The sequence below is a fragment of the Penicillium mononematosum genome, assembly GCF_028829835.1.
Source record: "Penicillium mononematosum strain IBT 11891 chromosome Unknown utg000003l:1.0-8172316.0:1.0-8177699.0, whole genome shotgun sequence".
Taxonomy (NCBI): domain Eukaryota; kingdom Fungi; phylum Ascomycota; class Eurotiomycetes; order Eurotiales; family Aspergillaceae; genus Penicillium; species Penicillium mononematosum.
Window position 1 is genome coordinate 7,575,338 of NW_026643273.1, and position 19,093 is coordinate 7,594,430.

The 19,093-nt window shown below is 47.8% G+C and overlaps 9 protein-coding genes across 9 annotated transcripts; 8 read left to right on the top strand and 1 right to left on the bottom strand.

Moving 5' to 3' along the window:
• Positions 1-1,620: 1,620 nt before the first annotated feature.
• N7519_007893 (putative MFS multidrug transporter) lies at positions 1,621-3,304 on the top strand (the record flags this gene model as incomplete). The annotated part of the gene is made up of 3 exons (XM_057294669.1): positions 1,621-1,803; positions 1,859-2,676; positions 2,734-3,304. 3 exons carry the CDS (start codon positions 1,621-1,623, stop codon positions 3,302-3,304), a joined length of 1,572 nt encoding a protein of 523 aa, XP_057149480.1.
• A 385-nt stretch (positions 3,305-3,689) lies between these two features.
• N7519_007894 (putative ab-hydrolase associated lipase) lies at positions 3,690-5,585 on the top strand (the record flags this gene model as incomplete). The annotated part of the gene is made up of 1 exon (XM_057294670.1): positions 3,690-5,585. One exon carries the CDS (start codon positions 3,690-3,692, stop codon positions 5,583-5,585), a length of 1,896 nt encoding a protein of 631 aa, XP_057149481.1.
• A 330-nt stretch (positions 5,586-5,915) lies between these two features.
• Positions 5,916-6,125, top strand: N7519_007895 (uncharacterized protein; the record flags this gene model as incomplete). Its single annotated transcript, XM_057294671.1, has 1 exon — positions 5,916-6,125. The coding sequence occupies one exon, from the start codon at positions 5,916-5,918 to the stop codon at positions 6,123-6,125; it is 210 nt and encodes a 69-aa protein (XP_057149482.1).
• A 1,749-nt stretch (positions 6,126-7,874) lies between these two features.
• On the top strand, positions 7,875-8,198 carry N7519_007896 (uncharacterized protein; the record flags this gene model as incomplete). The annotated part of the gene is made up of 2 exons (XM_057294672.1): positions 7,875-7,974; positions 8,053-8,198. The coding sequence occupies 2 exons, from the start codon at positions 7,875-7,877 to the stop codon at positions 8,196-8,198; spliced, it is 246 nt and encodes an 81-aa protein (XP_057149483.1).
• Positions 8,199-10,544: 2,346 nt separating this feature from the next.
• N7519_007897 (uncharacterized protein) lies at positions 10,545-10,895 on the top strand (the record flags this gene model as incomplete). The annotated part of the gene is made up of 1 exon (XM_057294673.1): positions 10,545-10,895. The coding sequence occupies one exon, from the start codon at positions 10,545-10,547 to the stop codon at positions 10,893-10,895; it is 351 nt and encodes a 116-aa protein (XP_057149484.1).
• A 156-nt stretch (positions 10,896-11,051) lies between these two features.
• On the top strand, positions 11,052-11,855 carry N7519_007898 (uncharacterized protein; the record flags this gene model as incomplete). Its single annotated transcript, XM_057294674.1, has 4 exons — positions 11,052-11,210; positions 11,239-11,448; positions 11,507-11,557; positions 11,676-11,855. 4 exons carry the CDS (start codon positions 11,052-11,054, stop codon positions 11,853-11,855), a joined length of 600 nt encoding a protein of 199 aa, XP_057149485.1.
• Positions 11,856-12,157: 302 nt separating this feature from the next.
• Positions 12,158-13,876, bottom strand: N7519_007899 (uncharacterized protein; the record flags this gene model as incomplete). The annotated part of the gene is made up of 3 exons (XM_057294675.1): positions 12,158-12,580; positions 12,652-13,593; positions 13,625-13,876. 3 exons carry the CDS (start codon positions 13,874-13,876, stop codon positions 12,158-12,160), a joined length of 1,617 nt encoding a protein of 538 aa, XP_057149486.1.
• A 567-nt stretch (positions 13,877-14,443) lies between these two features.
• On the top strand, positions 14,444-15,864 carry N7519_007900 (M20 family metallopeptidase; the record flags this gene model as incomplete). Its single annotated transcript, XM_057294676.1, has 4 exons — positions 14,444-14,536; positions 14,586-15,394; positions 15,453-15,592; positions 15,650-15,864. 4 exons carry the CDS (start codon positions 14,444-14,446, stop codon positions 15,862-15,864), a joined length of 1,257 nt encoding a protein of 418 aa, XP_057149487.1.
• A 472-nt stretch (positions 15,865-16,336) lies between these two features.
• N7519_007901 (allantoate permease family MFS transporter) lies at positions 16,337-18,287 on the top strand (the record flags this gene model as incomplete). The annotated part of the gene is made up of 9 exons (XM_057294677.1): positions 16,337-16,476; positions 16,536-16,694; positions 16,748-16,807; positions 16,863-17,121; positions 17,184-17,447; positions 17,508-17,608; positions 17,663-17,728; positions 17,786-18,020; positions 18,075-18,287. 9 exons carry the CDS (start codon positions 16,337-16,339, stop codon positions 18,285-18,287), a joined length of 1,497 nt encoding a protein of 498 aa, XP_057149488.1.
• Between the last annotated feature and the right edge of the window lie 806 nt (positions 18,288-19,093).

Consider the following 19,093-nt stretch of genomic DNA (forward strand, 5'->3'; position numbering starts at 1 on the left):
CTGAGTTGTGATAGTTATATAAGAAAAAGTAGTATAGTATTAATAAGAGAGAGATGGAGCCCTGAGTTGCACGTAGTTACCTAGCTCGCTACGCATTGGCCCTACCTACCTAGGTATCCTTTCTTTTTTGCGGCTTTTGTTATCTAATAAGGGAACCTCACTCTAACAGTTTGAATCACACCCCCTGGGTAGAAGTGTATCATTGACAGGAGCCACAGAACTCTTGGTGTCTGATAATTCTGTGAAAGAAGGAAAAGAACCCTAGGCAGCCGGATCCGAACCGCCGAGTTTCGTGACAGGCAATCCGCAGCTGCAGGAATTTGCGGATCCTGCTTTATTCATTGACCCATTTCACGAATGGACAAATGATAGTATCATGGATTCATGGAGGCTGCATGATGACTTTCGTTGGATAAATGGCTTTGAAATTCAGGGGTTAGAGGTTGATCCCAGTGTCATCAAAGAAAGATGAGCTTTTTGCTTTTCTATAGGCTTGATGCCAAACATGAACTTGGAATTCGTGAAAGGTGAATTTCCTATATATAGCTTCTGATATCTTAACTTTACACTATTAATTTCCAACAATTTCCTAAAGTTGAAGAACGCACATATACTACTAGTTCTATGAAATGTTCTGCTAGAAAAATACCATATGGCGCACTGGCGGTTGGAACCCTGATTTTCAATGACGTATCTTTTCCAACACGGAGACTGCATATATATTCCGTGGGGTAGAAACACGTGGGTATGATACATCACTTTCGGAACTAGTATATGCAGAAAATATTCCGAAAAGCGAAGCCTGAAATAAGCAAATCTACGATCTAACAAAGCGGGGCCAAACATGTGGCTGAACATATCAGGGACCATGCCAAGAATGTTCTAGATTGTCAGTAGTTCTTGTTATTTTCATCAAAGTTACTTTATAATATTGTTGTGTGGGTTGGGGCGGGGGGGGTTAGGGAGGTGGTGGGGGGGGGGGGGGTCCTTATATCTTAATCTAGAACAGTGTCAGAGAGAATGTAAAGCCGGATTCCATTATTACTGGAAGGAGAGAGAAGACGGTATGTATGTCGCTATTGGAAGACGTCAAAACCCAGTCCGCTGGGCACTGATATGTCGAGCCCAACATCTTCGAAGAATATGCGCCGACAACAAGACGTTGCATAAAATTCTTCTTTCTGGATGAACCTCGAAGACATCCAACCTGAGAACCTTGGACGCTCCTGAACGAGACCGATGCTGAACCTGTGGACCGGTGTCGCCTCCGATTTCATCAGCCCCACTCCCGACAACTTCCTAAAAAGGAAGCCCAAAGTAGAAGTCTTGGCGCGGAGATTTAGCACCCCGGAATCCATTCGCATGCACAAATCATCTTGCTTTCCTCGTGCGAAAATTTCCAGCAGTCTTCTAGAAACGGGTAATATTCATCAGATAGTCATTGTACTGGGTCTGGTAGTGTGTAGTTGCTGGGGCGTCATCGCTTAGAAATAGCCACCAACTCCCGCGGCCACCACTTCGACATGGCTATAAAAATCTTTGCAACACCACGCATACAATGGTGCACTGCTCACTTGTAATCCGACACCAACAAAAGACACACGTTTCTGACAAAGTATCATGGGCTCGCCAGAAGCCCCTGACCCGGGCAATAAGGCCATGCCACATGATCCGGAGCAGACCAGAATAAATCAAGAGACTGCCGATTTGGAAAGACTGGGAAGAGAGCGCCCAAAGTGCTTTCGTGGCCCTTGGTCAGAGATTTCTTTCTGTCTCTCAATTTTCATGTCCCAAATCCTTGCAGTAAGTCATCCACGACGGTCTTACACCATGAGGAAAAATTCTGACATTTCACCAGGAATACTACATCTCAGGCTCAAATGTCCTCCTTCCGACGCTAGTCAAAGAGCTTGATCTGCCCGAAGCATCCGCAATATGGCCGTCTACCGCATTATCCCTGGTCGTGACCTCGACCCTCCTAATCTTCGGTAGATTGACTGACATGTTCGGCGGATATATCATTTACAGCGGGGGAGCCATTTGGCTCACCGTATCCTCGATCCTATGCGGTGTCTCGCAAACATGGCTGATGTTGATCATTTGCCGAGCATTGCAGGGCTTTGCTCTGGCCGCTTTTCTTCCATCAGGAATCATGGTTCTTGGTAGCACCTACAGACCGGGACCTAGAAAGAATATCGTCTTCAGTATCTATGGCGCATGTGCAGCGCTCGGCTTCTTCGTGGGAATTTTCTTCTCCGGGCTAGCTGGTGAATATCTCACCTGGAGATGGTACTTCTTCATCGGTGCGATTCTCTCCGCCATCACATCGGTTCTGTCACTCTTCTCCATTCCCCGCGATTATTCCGAGAAGAGACAACTGGGCGTCCAGATGGATTGGCCTGGTGCATGTCTTTCCGTTCCGGCTGCTGTGTTCATTGTCTTTGCCATTGCGGACAGTTCCTACGCGCCACAAGGATGGAAAACGCCGTATATCCCTCTGTTCCTCGTTCTTGGGCTCATTTTTCTCGGGATAATGGTTTATGTGGAAGGATGGGTCGTGAAAAACCCTCTTCTGCCTGGCGACGTGTTCCGAGTCAAATATATGCTGCCTCTGGTCATCGCTCTGCTATTTCTTTACGGCACATTGGGCATATTTCTACTATATGCGGTTCTTTAGTGAGTTGCATCCTGGTGATCTTGTTTACATTGGAACTTCACTGACAACTTCTATAGCATGTCTGACATAATGGGTGCTTCGCCAATGCAAATCGTGGCATGGGCTGTGCCTATGGGCGTCGGTGGTCTTATTCTCTCAGTCGGGGGAGGAATGATCTTCCACAAAGTCCCAGGAACAATACTTATGTTGATATCATGCCTCGGCTACGTGGGCTCTGGGTTGTTTTTCGCCGTCATCCCTCTTGGTGGAAATTACTGGGCTTTCGTATTCCCGGCGATGATATGCGGAACAGTGGGCATTGACATCAGCTTCAATCTCGCCAATGTCTTCATCACGACAAACCTCCCAAAGGCAAGGCAAGGCTTAGCTGGTGCATTGATCAACTGCACGCTACACATGGGAATCGCCGTGATGCTTGGTTTCGCGGATATTGTTCATACGCAGACTTCTGAGTTGGGTACTAAGGACAGCTACAAGGCTGTCTTTTGGTATCAAACAGGACTCGCGATACTGGGTCTTCTAATTGTCGTTTTCTTCGTTCGAATCCGCGAGGCTAAGAGTGAGTTGACGCTTGATGAAAGAGAAGCAATGGCAGCGGAGGGAAATGAAAGAGTTGGCGAGGTCTGAGGCGTTTGATACCCCTTGTGTTTGCATTTCATTAGAAGTAATATTGGCCTTTGATAGAATCCAAGATATGACACTCCTTGTCTGTGAACATCGCAGGAACTTCAATAGGTATAACATGGGTTGTACATCGCCATTCTATTTATAGAGCAATACGCCTGTGATCTCCGATTGGCCAACCGGGCCCGCGATCACATGGGTGTCCCTGGAAGGATCACGTGATATAGCTCGGTCCAAGGTCTTGGCATGCATGGCCCGGAAGCAATGCACGGTGATACTTGATGATGTTTTAGGACTCTTGTACTCCGTACAGTCGCCACCCCGGAGTCTAGAAAGAGAGATCACAATGTCCCCTTTGGACTCCGGATGACGAGCGAAATCCATGACAATGTCGGTCACAACAATTCCGCTCGAGCCCCTCATAACGACCGCACGTGCGGAGACGAGTCACGCCGGCGCGGCCATGCGACACGCTCAATCAGACCGAATACAGCCCGAGAAGGAAGGGAAGGGGATGGCGGTCGAGGATAGCAAGGCTGTGTCGCCCACGGGCTTCGCTGGGACATCATCGTTTAGAGAAAAACAACCCTCGTCCGGCCTTGATTTCCTGACTGCAGAACACCCGCTTTTCCCACCGATGCCATCGTATGGGCCTCCGTCTGCCTTGCGCAGAGTCCAATACTATATATTTATTGTCGCCTCGTTTTTTCTGTCGCTATGCTTTCTGGGGGTCATATTTGTTGGGGCCCTGGTCCACACAGCCGGAGCCGCAATTTCGGAAGCCCGTCTGCGATTTAGCGGAACCAACCCGGACACAAGGAGGGTGTTCTATACGGAGGAACAGGCGCGCAGGAAGGCACGGGCTAACGCCGATCGGAGATGGGCTCTGCGCCAACAAAAGAGGGATATGGACGAGGAACAGGGACCAGAAGAATGCCAAGAATGTCCGTCGTTGGAAGGAGGAAAGGACCCTATAGTTGGTGATGTCGCATACTATGCTCGCCGAGTTGGTCTCGATGTGGAGACATTCCGTGTCCAGACCGAGGACGGCTTTATCATCACCCTATGGCATGTGTACGATCCCCGAGAGTATGAAGCGTTATCACCAGAAGAGCGGCGTGAGCGTGGACCCAATGTTTTCACCAAGCCGAAAAGGCCGAATCCGGCCCGTTCACAGTCTAACCGTCGGTATCCCGTTCTGTTGGTCCATGGGTTGCTGCAAAGCGCTGGTGCATTCTGTACCAACGACGAGGATAGTCTGGCATTTTACCTCTGCAAGTCTGGGTATGACGTTTGGCTAGGCAATAACCGCTGTGGGTCACATCCAGAGCATATCACTTTATCGACCAACGACCCACGTATGTGGTCTTGGGACATTCGTCATCTCGGGACCTTGGACCTTGCAGCACTCACTTCGCGTGTGCTCTACGAGACTGGCTTCGAGAAGTTAGGACTCGTGTGCCACTCCCAAGGAACCACGCAGACCTTCGTTGCTCTAGCCAAGGAACATCGCCCTGAGTTGGGTGAATACATTTCGGTCTTTTGTGCGCTTGCACCGGCTGCATATGCCGGGCCCCTTGTCAGCAGACCGTATTTCCGATTCATGAGCCTTCTCTCTCCGTCTATGTTCCGACTCGTCTTTGGAATCCACTCGTTCATTCCGTCCATGATGACTGCTCGGCGTCTCCTCCCTCCTAAGATATATGGAACTCTAGCATATTGGGTTTTCTCCTTCTTGTTCGACTGGTCCGACACGCGCTGGGAGCGTGATCTGCGCCATCGAATGTTTCAATTCGCTCCTGTGTACGTCAGCGCCGAATCGATGCGCTGGTGGCTGGGAAGCGACAGCTTTGCGAAGCATAAATGTATTTTGTCCACAGATAACGAGCTGCTCCAGGAGACAAACGCGAACCCGCATATGCGAGACCCTGTTTCTGAGCACGGTGACAATCCCGGAGACGCATGCTTGGGAAGTCCAGCCCCGAGCCCTTGGTATGGCCCGAGAACACCTCCATTTGCATTCTGGATCGGAGGCTCCGATGCTCTTGTTGATGGTCGCCGGCTTCTGAATCGCTTCCAAAGTGGCCGCGAGCCTCACGTGAGTCTCGTTCATTCAAAGGTCATTGAAGAGTATGAACATCTTGATGTCCTTTGGGCGATGGATGCGATCGATCAGGTTGGTAGGGAGGTCAACCAGGTCATTTGGGCAACTATGCCTGATGAGGCACGTCAGGTATGTCGTGCTCCGCGCGGTCTGAACTTAGACATGGTAGACAGAGGTTAGATTTTATATGTTTTATGTATCTTACTCTATAACATTCTTGTACTGAACAACACTTGAAGTTTAGAATAACCGAGCTGTGTTCAGATGTTTTACGAACATGTAATGGTAGCCGATTGCTATATTCATTTGTATCTTTCCTTTACACGATTTCAAGTGTTAGCTGTCATCTGCCGACTTGTTTCGGGTGAGACTGCATGTAACCTGGAACATTCAAATGATTATGATCTTCTGTCTGCGCCACCCTGCTAGATCCCGATAGTTAAGGCAGCCTTACCACCCTGCTTCAATTTTGTCAAATGACCGCCGAGGAACGAAAGATATATAAATGCCATGCAGAAGTCAGTTGTCAAAGTTGAACATCACTCTGGCTCAGATGCTCCTAGTATCAGCTTCCAAATGCTTATTCCCTCCATTTTCGGCAACAAAAGGCTCTCTCTCATGTTGATCGCTTACCACGGCGCTGGACGAAGTGAGCCCCGGCCATGCTCCGGTACACCACATTCGGGCACGACTTGTGATGCCATCAACATCTATTCGTAGATATTGAGAAGCAGTGAGATGAGCCTTGTCTTATCTGGACGGATTACGGGTGAGACTCCGACAAAAAGGCAAAGCACTCGAACGTTGTGGTGTTACAGACCCCTTATAATGTCAACATGATCCAACCCTCCTTGACTTGAGGTACTTCATATCTGCAGGGTCCCTAAAGATAATCCAAGTCTCAACGAGAGAGCATTATTATGCAAGCTGGTAATTTGTGGTGGACTGTAGCGCGACCACGTTGCGGTGCTTTGCAGGGTTCTCGCAGTCTCACCTTGACTCGTCGATATAGGACAGACAGGTTACCCCATCCACTCTTCACGATACTTTGTGTTATATTATGATTCTAGTGATTGAGATAGATGCCTTTGATATCCGGTCTAAGGTTAATAGGATGAATCGAATGAACCTGGTCTCAGTGTTCATCTTGACCCTTTTCATACTTGAACTGGAGTTAGCGTTTCATACTTGGATGTATTCCTTTTATAGATTTGTAGAGCTATGCCTAACTTCGAATTTACGGCGAACGCCGTTGTGCTTATGTATATATTGTACTCCTTTAGGTCAGGTACAACCTTGGAAGCACTGGTCAGGTGACTATGTATATTCGCCTCAGGCTTTCATGTCACCAAGAATTGGGTGATGATGCATTTGTCCTTCAATGGGTATTCTCACAAATGCCAACACATTTTATCAACTTCCTATGCCAATAGCCTTGAGAACCATTGATAACCCAGCACAACTTTCCAGTCTATTGTTGAAGTACTTCACTTACAGCCCAAGTCAACCTAAGCTCTGGCAGGCCCACTAACCCCGCAATCCCCAGATTTGGGTGGGACCGGGCCAAAACCTCCGGACTCCACCATAACATTCCACTTTTATCGGATCATAACATCTATATGCAGATGGCAATCATAGAAGCAACAAAGTCATATCTACTATATTCCAATTTAGCCTCCTCCCTGTGTGGTATTTCAGGGGAACCCGCCTATGGCAGGATGATGATCTCACCCGGCCAGGCCCCTATTTGTCTGTGTCACGATGTACACAGCTGCGAGTAGTCGAGGGCACACAGGTACTTACACTGTCCGAATATACACCCATTCGTGTACTTGGGGTCAATATGTGGCGCCAAACCTGACCAATGGCATACACGTAAGGCTAATCAAGACTGTTTCGACAGGACAGAGAATGTGGGGAGAGGGCTAATGCGGCCCCATTGTCATCGACTGGCACCTCCCATTAGTTGGAAGGGCGGTTTTTAATAGACATACGTGTCGAGTCTCTTCAAACATTTGCAGTTTTGTAAATAAACAATTGTGTACCTTGATGTAGATATTACAATCCATGCAACAAAGCTAACGAGCTCACTTGGCTGCTCACCACATCAAAATCAAGGCCACTTAACCTTGGAAGCCATCAGGGACATAGATTCGGAACCTCTGTCGAGGACACCATGGTTATGTGATGCATCGCGACTATTGGTTTGCCACCGAACAGGGGTGCCGTAGATGTCACCTTTCACTCAGTCCCAGGTCCTGACTGACTCCCAACCCCGCATTCAGTCAGATGATGCCTGTCTATATAAGTACTTCTTCCATGTCCCTCCGCTGCTTGGGTACTTCTTTGCTTTTCAAGAAACTCTCCCCTCCATCGTCCATATTCCATCCACTTCCATCAACTCTCATCGGATTTACACCATCAACTTGACTTCCTCATCAAAACTGTATCCAAAACACTACATACAAGATGTCAGCAGCCATGGGTCCTATTCTACAGCAACTGCAGGCCCTCCCTGCCCGCTCAAGGCAGGGTCTGAATAACCTGCGCCAGCGTATCTTCCAGCAAGGTATGATCTTCCCCCTTGTCTTCCGACCGTCTCATCTCCCTTGATCCCGATATTCAATATAACTAACACTGCCTAAAGGAGAGAGACAACCCAAGGAAGCCAACCTCCTACGTACTTCCCTTAGTGTCCACCGTCCTGTTTGGATCACCGCTGCTGGTGGTATATACACTAGCATGGCAGCTGTGTACCTCACGATGCGATATCTGAAGCGTGTTTCTCGGTAGATGGGTCAGGCCAGGCACTGTTGCCTACTCGACCTCTACTCGACTCGACTATCCTACAACTCTCACGCCTGTTCCTTACTACTCTTCACATACATACCCCTTTTATGCCCCATCACCATGTATCTATCGTCGATTTCTCTGTCTGATCAGTAGTTGTGTGCGACTGGAGGAACTATCCATGTCCTGGATTGGGCTTCTCTTTCTTTTGTTCGGTCGGTTTTTTGTTCGGTCGGTCGCTGGAATCTTTGCCATAGAATGGCAAGATAGACCTGGAGTTTTGTTTTGAGGGCTACTTTACCCTAAATCGATAGTAACACAATGAATATCTTACAAATACCCCAGGCTTGGCATTATAATATATGTAACTCCACATCTAAACTGTGTCGCTTGCTTTTTACCTAGAGTCCTCATGTGTGATGATAAGAATGAAATCGCCTAGCTGAATGTGCCGGCGATGACCATGAAGGTTTGAGCAGTGCGTGGTAATAATGACTGACTGTCCAGGTAGGCACAAAGAAGAAGGTCAGTCTAGACCTAATCCCAGCCATGGGCGATACACTCTCTCAAATGAGAGGTGTGTAAACAAGCGAAAGCCAGACGTTTTTCCAAAACAGTACATGCACACACACATCGAAAATCCACTGTATGAATACCCAATGTACTTTCGCACCTAGAAATTCAGATTATGTACCAGTACAAATAAACAAGTCACTCAAAGGAGAAAAGTAGAAGTGACAGATCCACTCGGCTGAAGAATCCACCCCAGAATCTGAGACGCTCCACTTCGCCATCACCCAAAGGAATCAGGAGTGCGCTCGGCCCCTCCCTTTCCACCATACACGATACATGATACCTCATGCAGACACTTTGTAAACAACCTTCTGTCCTATCATATCGCTGCTCTTACTCAGGGCGTCGTCACTCTGCTGGGGTTAGCCTGTAGGATGACCTCATTGCTGATGGGTGCATGCGTTAGTTTCTGTTTAGGGGCTTGGCGACCCCGCGTTTGTGTTTCGTGTGCGGAATTTCCTTATTGGGTGGTTTGACAGGGGCTATGGAAATGAGTATCTGCCCATATTTGCAGATTGAGCCAGTGATTATTCGGAAATATGAGACAAGCATTGGGAATGTGGTATGATGAACGCGTTGTGAAACGATTGTCTGGAGTGTTGGAAGCCTGGTGTTATTGAAGTCGGCGCTGTGTCTGTCTCATTGGCAAAATGATGGGATACTATGTTTGACTCAGTTATCTAAATAGCTCTAGAGGGAACCGGTCTTATCCAAGCGGCCGCGGGCTCCTAAATTACTTACGTCAGGCATATGTTCACGACTTCCTTTGTCTGCTAGGAATACAGGAGAATATTAACCGGAGTTTCCGTCGCTCTAATATCACTTAAGTGCGAATCAACAACTATGTACAATCGAACGATTTTTCTCTTTACCCTCACTTATAATTCAAAACCCACGTAGCTATTGTATCTTCTATATGGAAAGTCATTGACCCCGCCGGAGTCACGCTTCCCAGGATTGCCAAGCTTCCATTTAAACTCCGGTGGAGCCAACCTTAACTGCTAGACTACCTAAGTTACTGTGATATATTCCCACTGTAGATGAATCTAGCATTTCCCAATTTAAGGCCTTAGCAAAAGAGCCCAATACAGAGAACCCGCCCAAAATAAAGACCCCCGACCATCGAACAAATGAACGGGGACACTTCAAACTGACTAGCAAATTTTGGAGGCATAGTAGGTTGGGTTGTAGTTTCCTTCCATTTACCACCTTTTCACCACAGCCATCAAAACAAACTCGCACTTTGCTCATCTCCAACTCACTTCTTATTTTCCTTCTCCTTAATAACTGCCCACCTCAGACAAACAATGGAGTTCATCTCACTCGTACTATCCACCTCATATTGATTTGACGAATCTTTGTTCAGGAATTCAATTTCAAACATCATGGCATCTCCTATCTCTTCCCATTCTCCAGAAGTGCTATCATTGCCGGCCCCTATCCATACTACAGTGGGAGTTACATCATGCCAGCCTTTGATATACCGATTCCGCGACCTATACCCCCTTACCCCCTCTCCCACTCAACGACATCACCAACCTCGCCATCATCTCACACATCAACGCCAACACCAAATCAGTATGGCAACCAACCAACAGACATTAGGACGACGCCGGTGTTATTTAGGCTCTCCTCGCTCTGCCGGCTAGTCGAATACCTGACCTATGACTTCGATAAGCGTGGAGAACTCCGCAAGGCTGGGGTACCTCGGGCTCTGCGGGTATCAGCTTATGCCAAAGTGATATCCGGCACCTCCTCGCCCAGCCAATTCGCTACATGCTAGACCTCCAATATCAGTATGGATTCCTCACTAACTACGATGAGACGATTTTCTTGCGACAAAGATATAACGGAGGACGTGGCTCATCGAGTACTGGCCAATTGTGCTATCGGACAACCAATGAGCGCACAACCCGGATTTTGCCCGCGGCCCTCTGGGTGCGCGACACTGATTGGACGCCAGACACTCAGAAGGGGTGGATACTCAGCCGTCGCCGCCATCACCAACAGACGAAGACCAGCTTTCCTCCAAAGACGTTCGTCTCCACCGGCGGTTACAGCCGAGATTGGTGGCACAATTCCGCTCCGATATCTAGCGCTGTGGCTCCCCCATCTGATCCTGCCTAACACAGTGCCGTTCTTGAACCCTGGGAGCCAGCAAAAGGCCGAGGCTGCACTTACGTGTGCGAATGACATGTAAGAAGCACACGATACTACCCTTACTAAGGGAGTCGTATCCATCGTGTCCGTCGTGTGTGCCAGAAGGTCATGGAGTCCGTAAATATGCCTGTGCGCAAACGGACAGCTGGCATGGTCGGGTTGAGCGGGGACACGCCTGCCCGCAAAAAAAGGATTACAGAGGAGACGGTGGAAGGCAACGCATCCCTGTTTCTTCCCATTTCCGACAGATACGTGATAGATACAGCTGCCAAAGTTCCAGAAGTGAGTTTACCAACTCGTTCGCAGCCAGCTTAGTGTGTGTAGTACTGACAGAGGTGCCCACCCAGCCATCTACACCCACGGTAGACAACTCCTTCGCCGCGGGCTGGTTACCGCGCCTGCAACGTCACCCTCGACACACACGAGCCATAATGAAGAGATTGTTGGCAACATCTGGCGATGGGGCCAGCTGAAGTGTGACTCGACCACGCTCGCAAGATTGCGGTACCCTTCACACAACGTATGGCACGAGTAGTACGAACACTCTTGATTCAAGAAAACAATTCATTTCAACATAGGAATTTTCAACTCAGTGCAGAACGAAATTCCAGCAGGCTGCTCTTGCTATTGTAAGCAAACCCAGCGAAGGAATACTACCCAAACAGACTTTTCTTCGTTTTCTCTTCTCCGTCCGAAACTTACCTTTTGGACAATATGTTTTCCAACTTCTGTAAATTCCTTACCCAGAAGTGTGCACTAGTGACCGACCACCTCTCCCTAATTACCGGTCTTGTTATCGGCGTAGCGGTAGCGCGGGAGGCTCGTAAAGGTGAATTCGAGATCAAGGACATAGGAGAACCCTCTCGCTTTCTTGGTAGGGCAGCTTCCTGCAATTACAACAAGAAGATGATCCTTGCAGCCTCTTAGTAGTTACCCTATTTATGAACTGATAGTCGTATGATCTTGGTTGATGGGTTTAGGGGACATGTACCGTAGTGGCTTCAGTGTCGCCCTAACACCGTTGAAACGATACCGAATGATGGTACAATAACTCAAAAGCATAAAATGCTCACATATCTACATGTAGTATTTCCACCTTGGAATATACTGTGTCTGTACTCTCAACAGTCACCATGACGGCGGGTTCGAGTATTTGAGGTGTGGCTTTCCATCCTTCTAAATCGAGAACTTTATTTGACTAGGGGCCTAAGTAATAATGTCCTCTTCTTTCATGAAAGTAAGAGTGGCCCCCCCCGGCTAATTTCATCAAACCGTCTACTGATTCGATCATAATTTTGCCCGTATTTCCCAAGCTCCCGTAGACGGATAGACACCCAGTCTTGATAGATCTGGTCCGAAGTTGCGATGCCCGCAATGAATAATGGCCAGGTGATCCGGACTAAAAGACGCGGCCGGCTTCGGTGCAGTTTTAAACTCAGTTCAAGGACTAAAGACACCGCAGTGGTTAGAGGGATCATGCTGGTTTGGAACTCGGGCTGGCGGGCTGCGAGATCCTCGAAGCAGAGATGGAAATAGACAACCGTGCCGTAATATGTGATGGCTGACCAGAAAATGGTCTCCATAACGCGACGGTTGCCAGCGACATCGCAGGAGGGGGACAATTTGGCGGAGGTGAGGAGTGTATCGTACTCCTAAATCGATTGGTTAGAACAATTCAGGCCGACAGTCGATGGTCATGAATGGTTATGATGCATGGACTCACAATAGACAATGTGTTTATCTCATTGGCGATCCGCTGGTATGGAGAATCTTCCCCGAAGCTGGTATGACCTGAAGTATGTTTGAACATTTCTGTAATTTTGAATTGAATCACATGGCTACGGTGGTATAGTGTCAAGCCCGGAAGATTTTCTAAATCATCCAACTGGGACGACATCGGGTACCCATCGCCCCAGAATCGTGAAGGGGACTGCCTGCTCAGCCTGTAGAGTTCAGAAAGGCTAAGCGCACTATTTCCGGTCTCAGACTGTAAGAAAAACCGAAAAATGTCAGTGTCCAGCCGTCCTGTTCCAGAGCCAAAGAAAAGAGCTGCAGGAGTGAAGAAGTATAGTGTCCAAAGAAGGAAAAGAGGGACACACGTGCCTCCCAGTCCGCCTGTCGACCCTGCGGGTGGAGCAAGAGTAGCAGAGTCACTATTGCTTGCATGTTCATCCAAAGTTGAAACGTTCATGTGGGGCTTAGGTTGCTGCGAGGGTACTCGGCAGTCCATAATGGCAGCTGGGCGCGTGTGGCACTCGAGCAAAGGGACAATGTGGTTGTAGAGAAGTGTCTCAATACCCCGGATATGGATATTGATCGCGGAAGCACCGCTGCCAAAGCGGTTCTCATAATCTATCATCAACCAAAGTGTGATGAAAATAGCCTCGATTTGCTGTGGAGATTTCACCTCTTGTTTGAGAGCTTCTCTCAGACTCGACAAAGCTCGCCCGTAATGTGCCCTGCCATCCATGTCCGGTTGTTCACTGCTCGGCAAATGTCCGAGGGACTTTTCCTTGTCATAGAGTCTAGACCGGTAGATCTCCCTCGCAGCACTAGCTAACATCATGCTCATCACCATGGGCTCTTTAGTCGCTATTTTGTGGTACGCGTACGAGACAGTTGACCATGGCCAGTGCTTTCCGAGAACGACGACCAACATTGAATCCTGAATATAACTCAAGCATTCGCGATCGAACCCTGACAGTGACAAGGAATTGGCAGCCTGGATACTCTGGCCCTGCAGACAAGGTGAATTTCGGTTTGAGAGTGATTGCTGTGGACATGATATAATTCGTAGGTGCGATCCCTTCCTTGTAGTTCTGGCGTAATTCGTAGTGCTCGCCTGGTCTCTTGGGGATCTGTTGGAGGATATAGTTGTTGAGGTACGCGTCGACCTGCGTGGGATTGGGTCGCCTTTCCACTCGCAAAGGATCCGCGCGGCCAAGCATCGCCTGCACTGTGGCTCCTTGTGGGCTTGACTTAGTAATTTTTCCTCGTCACACTTCACCTTGCGGACACGGCAAGTTCGGCAACCTTTTCGAGCTGTTAACCCCAGGTATTGATGCAGGGGGAGGGGTGTGGATCCTTGCCTGTCCTGGAACGAGTCCTCCCTGGTTTATGCATTGTTGTTCAACCATCCCAAGGCCAGGGGATTCTTACAAGGTCGTAACTGTGTCGCCCCGCAGACTTTAGAAGCAACCTGAAGTATGACAACACTTGCCTAATACGCTTTAAGAGAGTAGACAACAAGACATGAGGGGAAAGAGGCGGGGAAGACTTGTTTATTGGCAGATTTGCGCTGGAGCCGAGTCGACGATGCTGATTGGCTGCGTCGGCTACCTCCATGTGCTGCCGAAAGCCTATCGCATGGGAGCCCTTTGATTGGTCAATCTGCTGTTTATCGTGACAATCGCCTGTCCTCCACGTAACGATAGCAAAATGTTGGGGAAGCATTATTTAAGAAAGTGAACATCACAACAATCCAAGTTCATCTCTACTCACTGATAACAGAAAAGATGCAATTTTCCGAATCCAAAAGCCGATTCCTCGAAGGCGTGCAGGATGCACTTCGCCGCTATGATTCCCAGTTGAAGGATATCAATCACAAAGTAAGGATGAAATTGGGACGAATGAGGGAAGTCACTAACATCATGTCAGATTTGGTCAAACCCTGAGCTGGCATATGCAGAGTTTGATGCTCACAACAACGTTTGCGAGCTTTTTGAAAGTCTCAAATCTGAAGGGTATTTAGTCACCCGCAAAGCCTATGATCTCGAAACTGCTCTGGAGGTTGAATACAAGTACGGAACTGGAGGCCGTGTCGTAACCTTCAACGCTGAATATGATGCGCTTCCTGGGATTGGACATGCGTGTGGTCACAACCTCATTGCAACCAGCTCGATTGCTGCCTTCATTTCGGCTTGTGAGGCCATGAAAGCCCAATCACTACAATCATCTGGAAAAGGATTTACCCTCCGTCTCTTAGGCACTCCTGCTGAGGAGTCCGGCGGTGGAAAGGTACGCCTGCTCAACAAAGGAGCTTATAAGGGAGTAGATGCCTGTCTTATGGTGCATCCGGTCCCGATGATGCCAGACAACCCCGAGCTGATGGGAATGGCAACCGTACTCGAAGGTGGATACCTCGCCAATGACAAAGTCAAAGTCACTTTTACTGGTAAGCCGGCACATGCCGCTGCTGCCCCATGGGAGGGTATCAATGCTCTGGATGCTGTTGTTTCAGCATACGTCAATATCTCAATGCTTCGCCAGCAGATTCTTCCGACCCAGAAGATCCATGGAGTCATTGTAAATGGCGGTGATCGACCGAATATTATTCCGATGTCTGCGACTGTAGAATACTATATTCGGTCGCCGACCGTGAAGACACTCAAGCCTCTGACGGAGAAAGTGGTAAAATGCTTCGAGGCTGCTGCAACTGCCACAGGCTGCAAGGTTGAGCTTGACTGGTATGCTTACATGCTTTGGGCCGGTATTGAAAAGCAATTAACCGTTTTGTATTCACAGGGGCGTGTCATATGCCGACCTGAAAACCAACCTGCCCATCTGTGAGAGCTACGTCTCTGTAATGCGCGCACTAGGCTATCACACTTTGCTTGATAACTCGGGACAAAAGAGTACATTAGCCGGAGCGTCTACTGATATGGGTATGTATCCGATTTAAAGTCTCCAGTTTGAAATGCATTCACTAAGTGAACTTCTAGGCAACGTTTCATATGCAGTCCCAGGATTCCACGGTATCTTTACTATTCCCACTGACGGAGTCAACCACACACCCCAGTTTACCAAGGGTGCTGGATCGGAGGAGGGCTTCAAGAGGGCGCTTGCCTGCGCAGCGGGCATGGCCGTAGTTGCTTGTCAAATCCTTGTTGATGACAAATTTGCCGAGGATGTGAAGAGAAACTTTGAGGGGAATTGATTAAATGCGTGAGCCACAAGTCCGATGTTGAGACGGAGATTATATTCCTAAATATGTGGAGTTTTTACTATCTTTCGAGGACTTGAAGTCCCAGTCTTCCGAATTGTATATATTGAATGCCTCTCATGAAAACATTGCGCACCTGATAAGCATGCCTATCTGAGGAAATAGCCTAGATACGAAGACCAATCAGCTCTGATTTAAAGCTCCGGTTGCAGTTCTTGGTATCTTGCCAGCCCACACAATGCCAAGGTCGAACTAATTTGCCGAAACAGCCAATGGGAAGATGAGAGAAGATACCGTTATCTCGGTTGGCTTTTGATATTGCGGGGAAAACTCTATTCTCGTATCAAAGCAAAGTATACGAAATGGGAAGCATACCTGCCACATAAATAGACAGGTTGTTCCCGCACAGGATGCTTCTCAGTTCTGCTTGCATTTGCAGTTCTTATTGCTACTCATCGCTTCCAAAATGTCAAAAGACTCAATCAAGAAGAAAAATCAGTACGATGATAAGGTGGACGCCCAAAGTGTTGAAAATGGTGCCCTTGAGTCTTCATTCCAATTCTCTGCCGACGCAGAGAAGAAGCTGGTTCGGAAAATTGATTTGATGTGAGCCTTTTTAATAGGCAAGACCTTTCCCATGGTGACTCACTAATGATGCTGTCTAGGGTTCTTCCAATTATGGTGTTCGCCTACATGATGGCATTTCTGGATAAGCAGACATTGAATTACACCTCCCTTATGGGTATTCGAGAGGACCTTCATCTAGTCGGCTCCCAGTACAGTTGGTCATCCAGCATATTTTACTTCGGATACTTGTTCTTCTCGTGAATATTCCCTTCCTTGGTGATGATCTTGCATTTTGGCTGATAACTACCAGGTACCCGGCATCCCTGTTGATGGTCAAGTTCCCACTAGGCAAATATCTTTCTACAGTCTTGTTCGTGGTCCATTCCCTTTTGTTCAACAGGCTATGGGGTCTAACAGAGATATAGCATTTCGTGGGCCGTCGTTCTGGCCTGTCATGCAGCTACTACTAACTTCGCCGGTCTGATGGTGGCACGTTTTTTTCTCGGGTGTACAGAAGCAAGTCTCTCACCAGGATTTACCTTGATCACTTCTCTTTGGTACAGAACATCTGAACAGCCACTCCGTCATGGTATCTGGTTTTGTGGAAATTCTTTATCTTTGATTTTTGGCAACTTGATCGCTGTTGGAATACTCCAAATCGAAAACAGTCTTACGGCATGGCAGGTGAGCTTCAATACATCTCAAAGGGTTTAATCCCTAGCGTCATCGCTCACATTATCCTGCAGTGGCTATTCATCATTTTTGGAATCATTACATTCCTGTGGGGAATTGTCATGCTTTTCCGATTGCCCGATTCGCCGACTACTGCCAGTTTCCTCACCGAAGAGGAAAGACTCATTGCGATAGAACGACTGAAGGCAAATCAAACTGGGTTCAAAAACTCGACCATTGATAAGTCGCAGATTATGGAAGCTTTCATGGATGTTAAGACTTGGTTGCTTGCGATCTTGATATTGGCAGGCAATATTCCAAACGGTGGTTTCACCGCGGTCAGTTAATGACGAATGGCCCGAATAAATTAAAGGGCTTCGTGTGCTGATATGTTGCAGTTCAACGGATTGGTCCTACAAGGGTTCGGCTTTTCAACTTTCCACACGCTGTTGCTTGGTATACCAGGTGGTGCGGTCGTTTTCATCTTTGTGTTGCTATCGTAAGTCCTTGTTTTGGGATCTTATGTATGGGTTGCGCTGAAACAGGCCCTTAGGGGTGTCATCTCATCAAAGGTGCCGAATACCCGGTGTCTCGTTATGGTCGGATGCAACGTGATAAGGTAAAAGATTTCCCTCTTCGAAGTGAAGAACTCAAAGGACGCTAACAACTTAAGCAGTATCATTGGTAGTGCCCTTGTTTATGCCACCAGCTCTGTAGCTTCCCGTTATGCCGGCCTGCTTCTCATGGGGATTTACTCCGTTGCAATGCCTATCTCAATGGCAATGATCAGTTCTAACGTAGGTGGTTTTACAAAGAAAGCCACCGTCAGTGCAATTTACTTCATCATGTATTGTACGGGAAATATCATCGGTCCGCAGTTGTTTTTCGAGAAAGAAGCACCAAAATACCAGGTATGTTTTGAGCTTTCTTCTAGCCACCTACAGAAAGTATTAATTATATAACAGAGTGGATTCCTGGCGATTATTATTTGCTTGATTGTTTGTGTTGTTGATGGATTCGTCCTTCTATTCTATCTGCGTTGGACGAATAGTAGACGCGACAAGCAGCAGGGGGCAGGGACAGTGTCACAGGACCAAGAGAAACATGACATTGCTCCCCAGACGCAGCTGCTCGATACTACAGATCTACAGAACAAGGAATTCAGATATGTGTTTTAGGCATTGATCCGGAGCCGACGAGGTCGATATCAACAATCTTACATGACCTATTTACTTTATTGAGTGCGAGCAAGAAGACGCTAGTAAATTAGATTCCGGCCCTACCTAGGTAGAAGAGTAAGTTATTTACCCAATGATACCACAAGAATATATCTTCACGTTCCCGACATGTACGAAATTTATATTTGCCATTAAAATGCTTATCAATTAGGTCATGCTTGTTCAAATACAATACTGTATTCTATCGCATTCATTACTGTGTTTTGCAGATGCCGGCTCGCATGTGAAATAGTCAGTGGAGTGTGCCATTTAGACCACAGCTTGATGACTAATCCGGTATATGGCTGCGTGTTGTTGCGAAATCAATTTAATCTACTTTGTAGTGGATATCGCTTTAGTTATATAGTGGGCTGGGTAACCACGCCCTACGCCAGCTGACCAGGTCGGTAGCCACGGGGGGTGTCAGCCATGGCGTCTAGCAGGGCAGGGCGCTGGCCTGGAAGACAGGGCGAAGGCGCAGAGTGACCAGGGCGTAGATCGAATTGTTTTGAAGGTGGCTGCCTAAATATGCGGGCCAAATCAATGGACATTATCTGCCCTGTAGGTGGGGGCTTCAAAATAACAATGCATCCGGGGAGTCCTTGCTTCTCCAATAGATGCGGAGTTGTAGGTAATAATAACTGTTCAATTACGAGATTAATGCGCACCTAATACTCAACTGCTTACCTAGACTAAAGGGTGGCCTCGCCCGACTCAAGAACGCGCGGCGTTTTGCACTATTTTTGGAAAGGTGCAAGGTGCAGTCT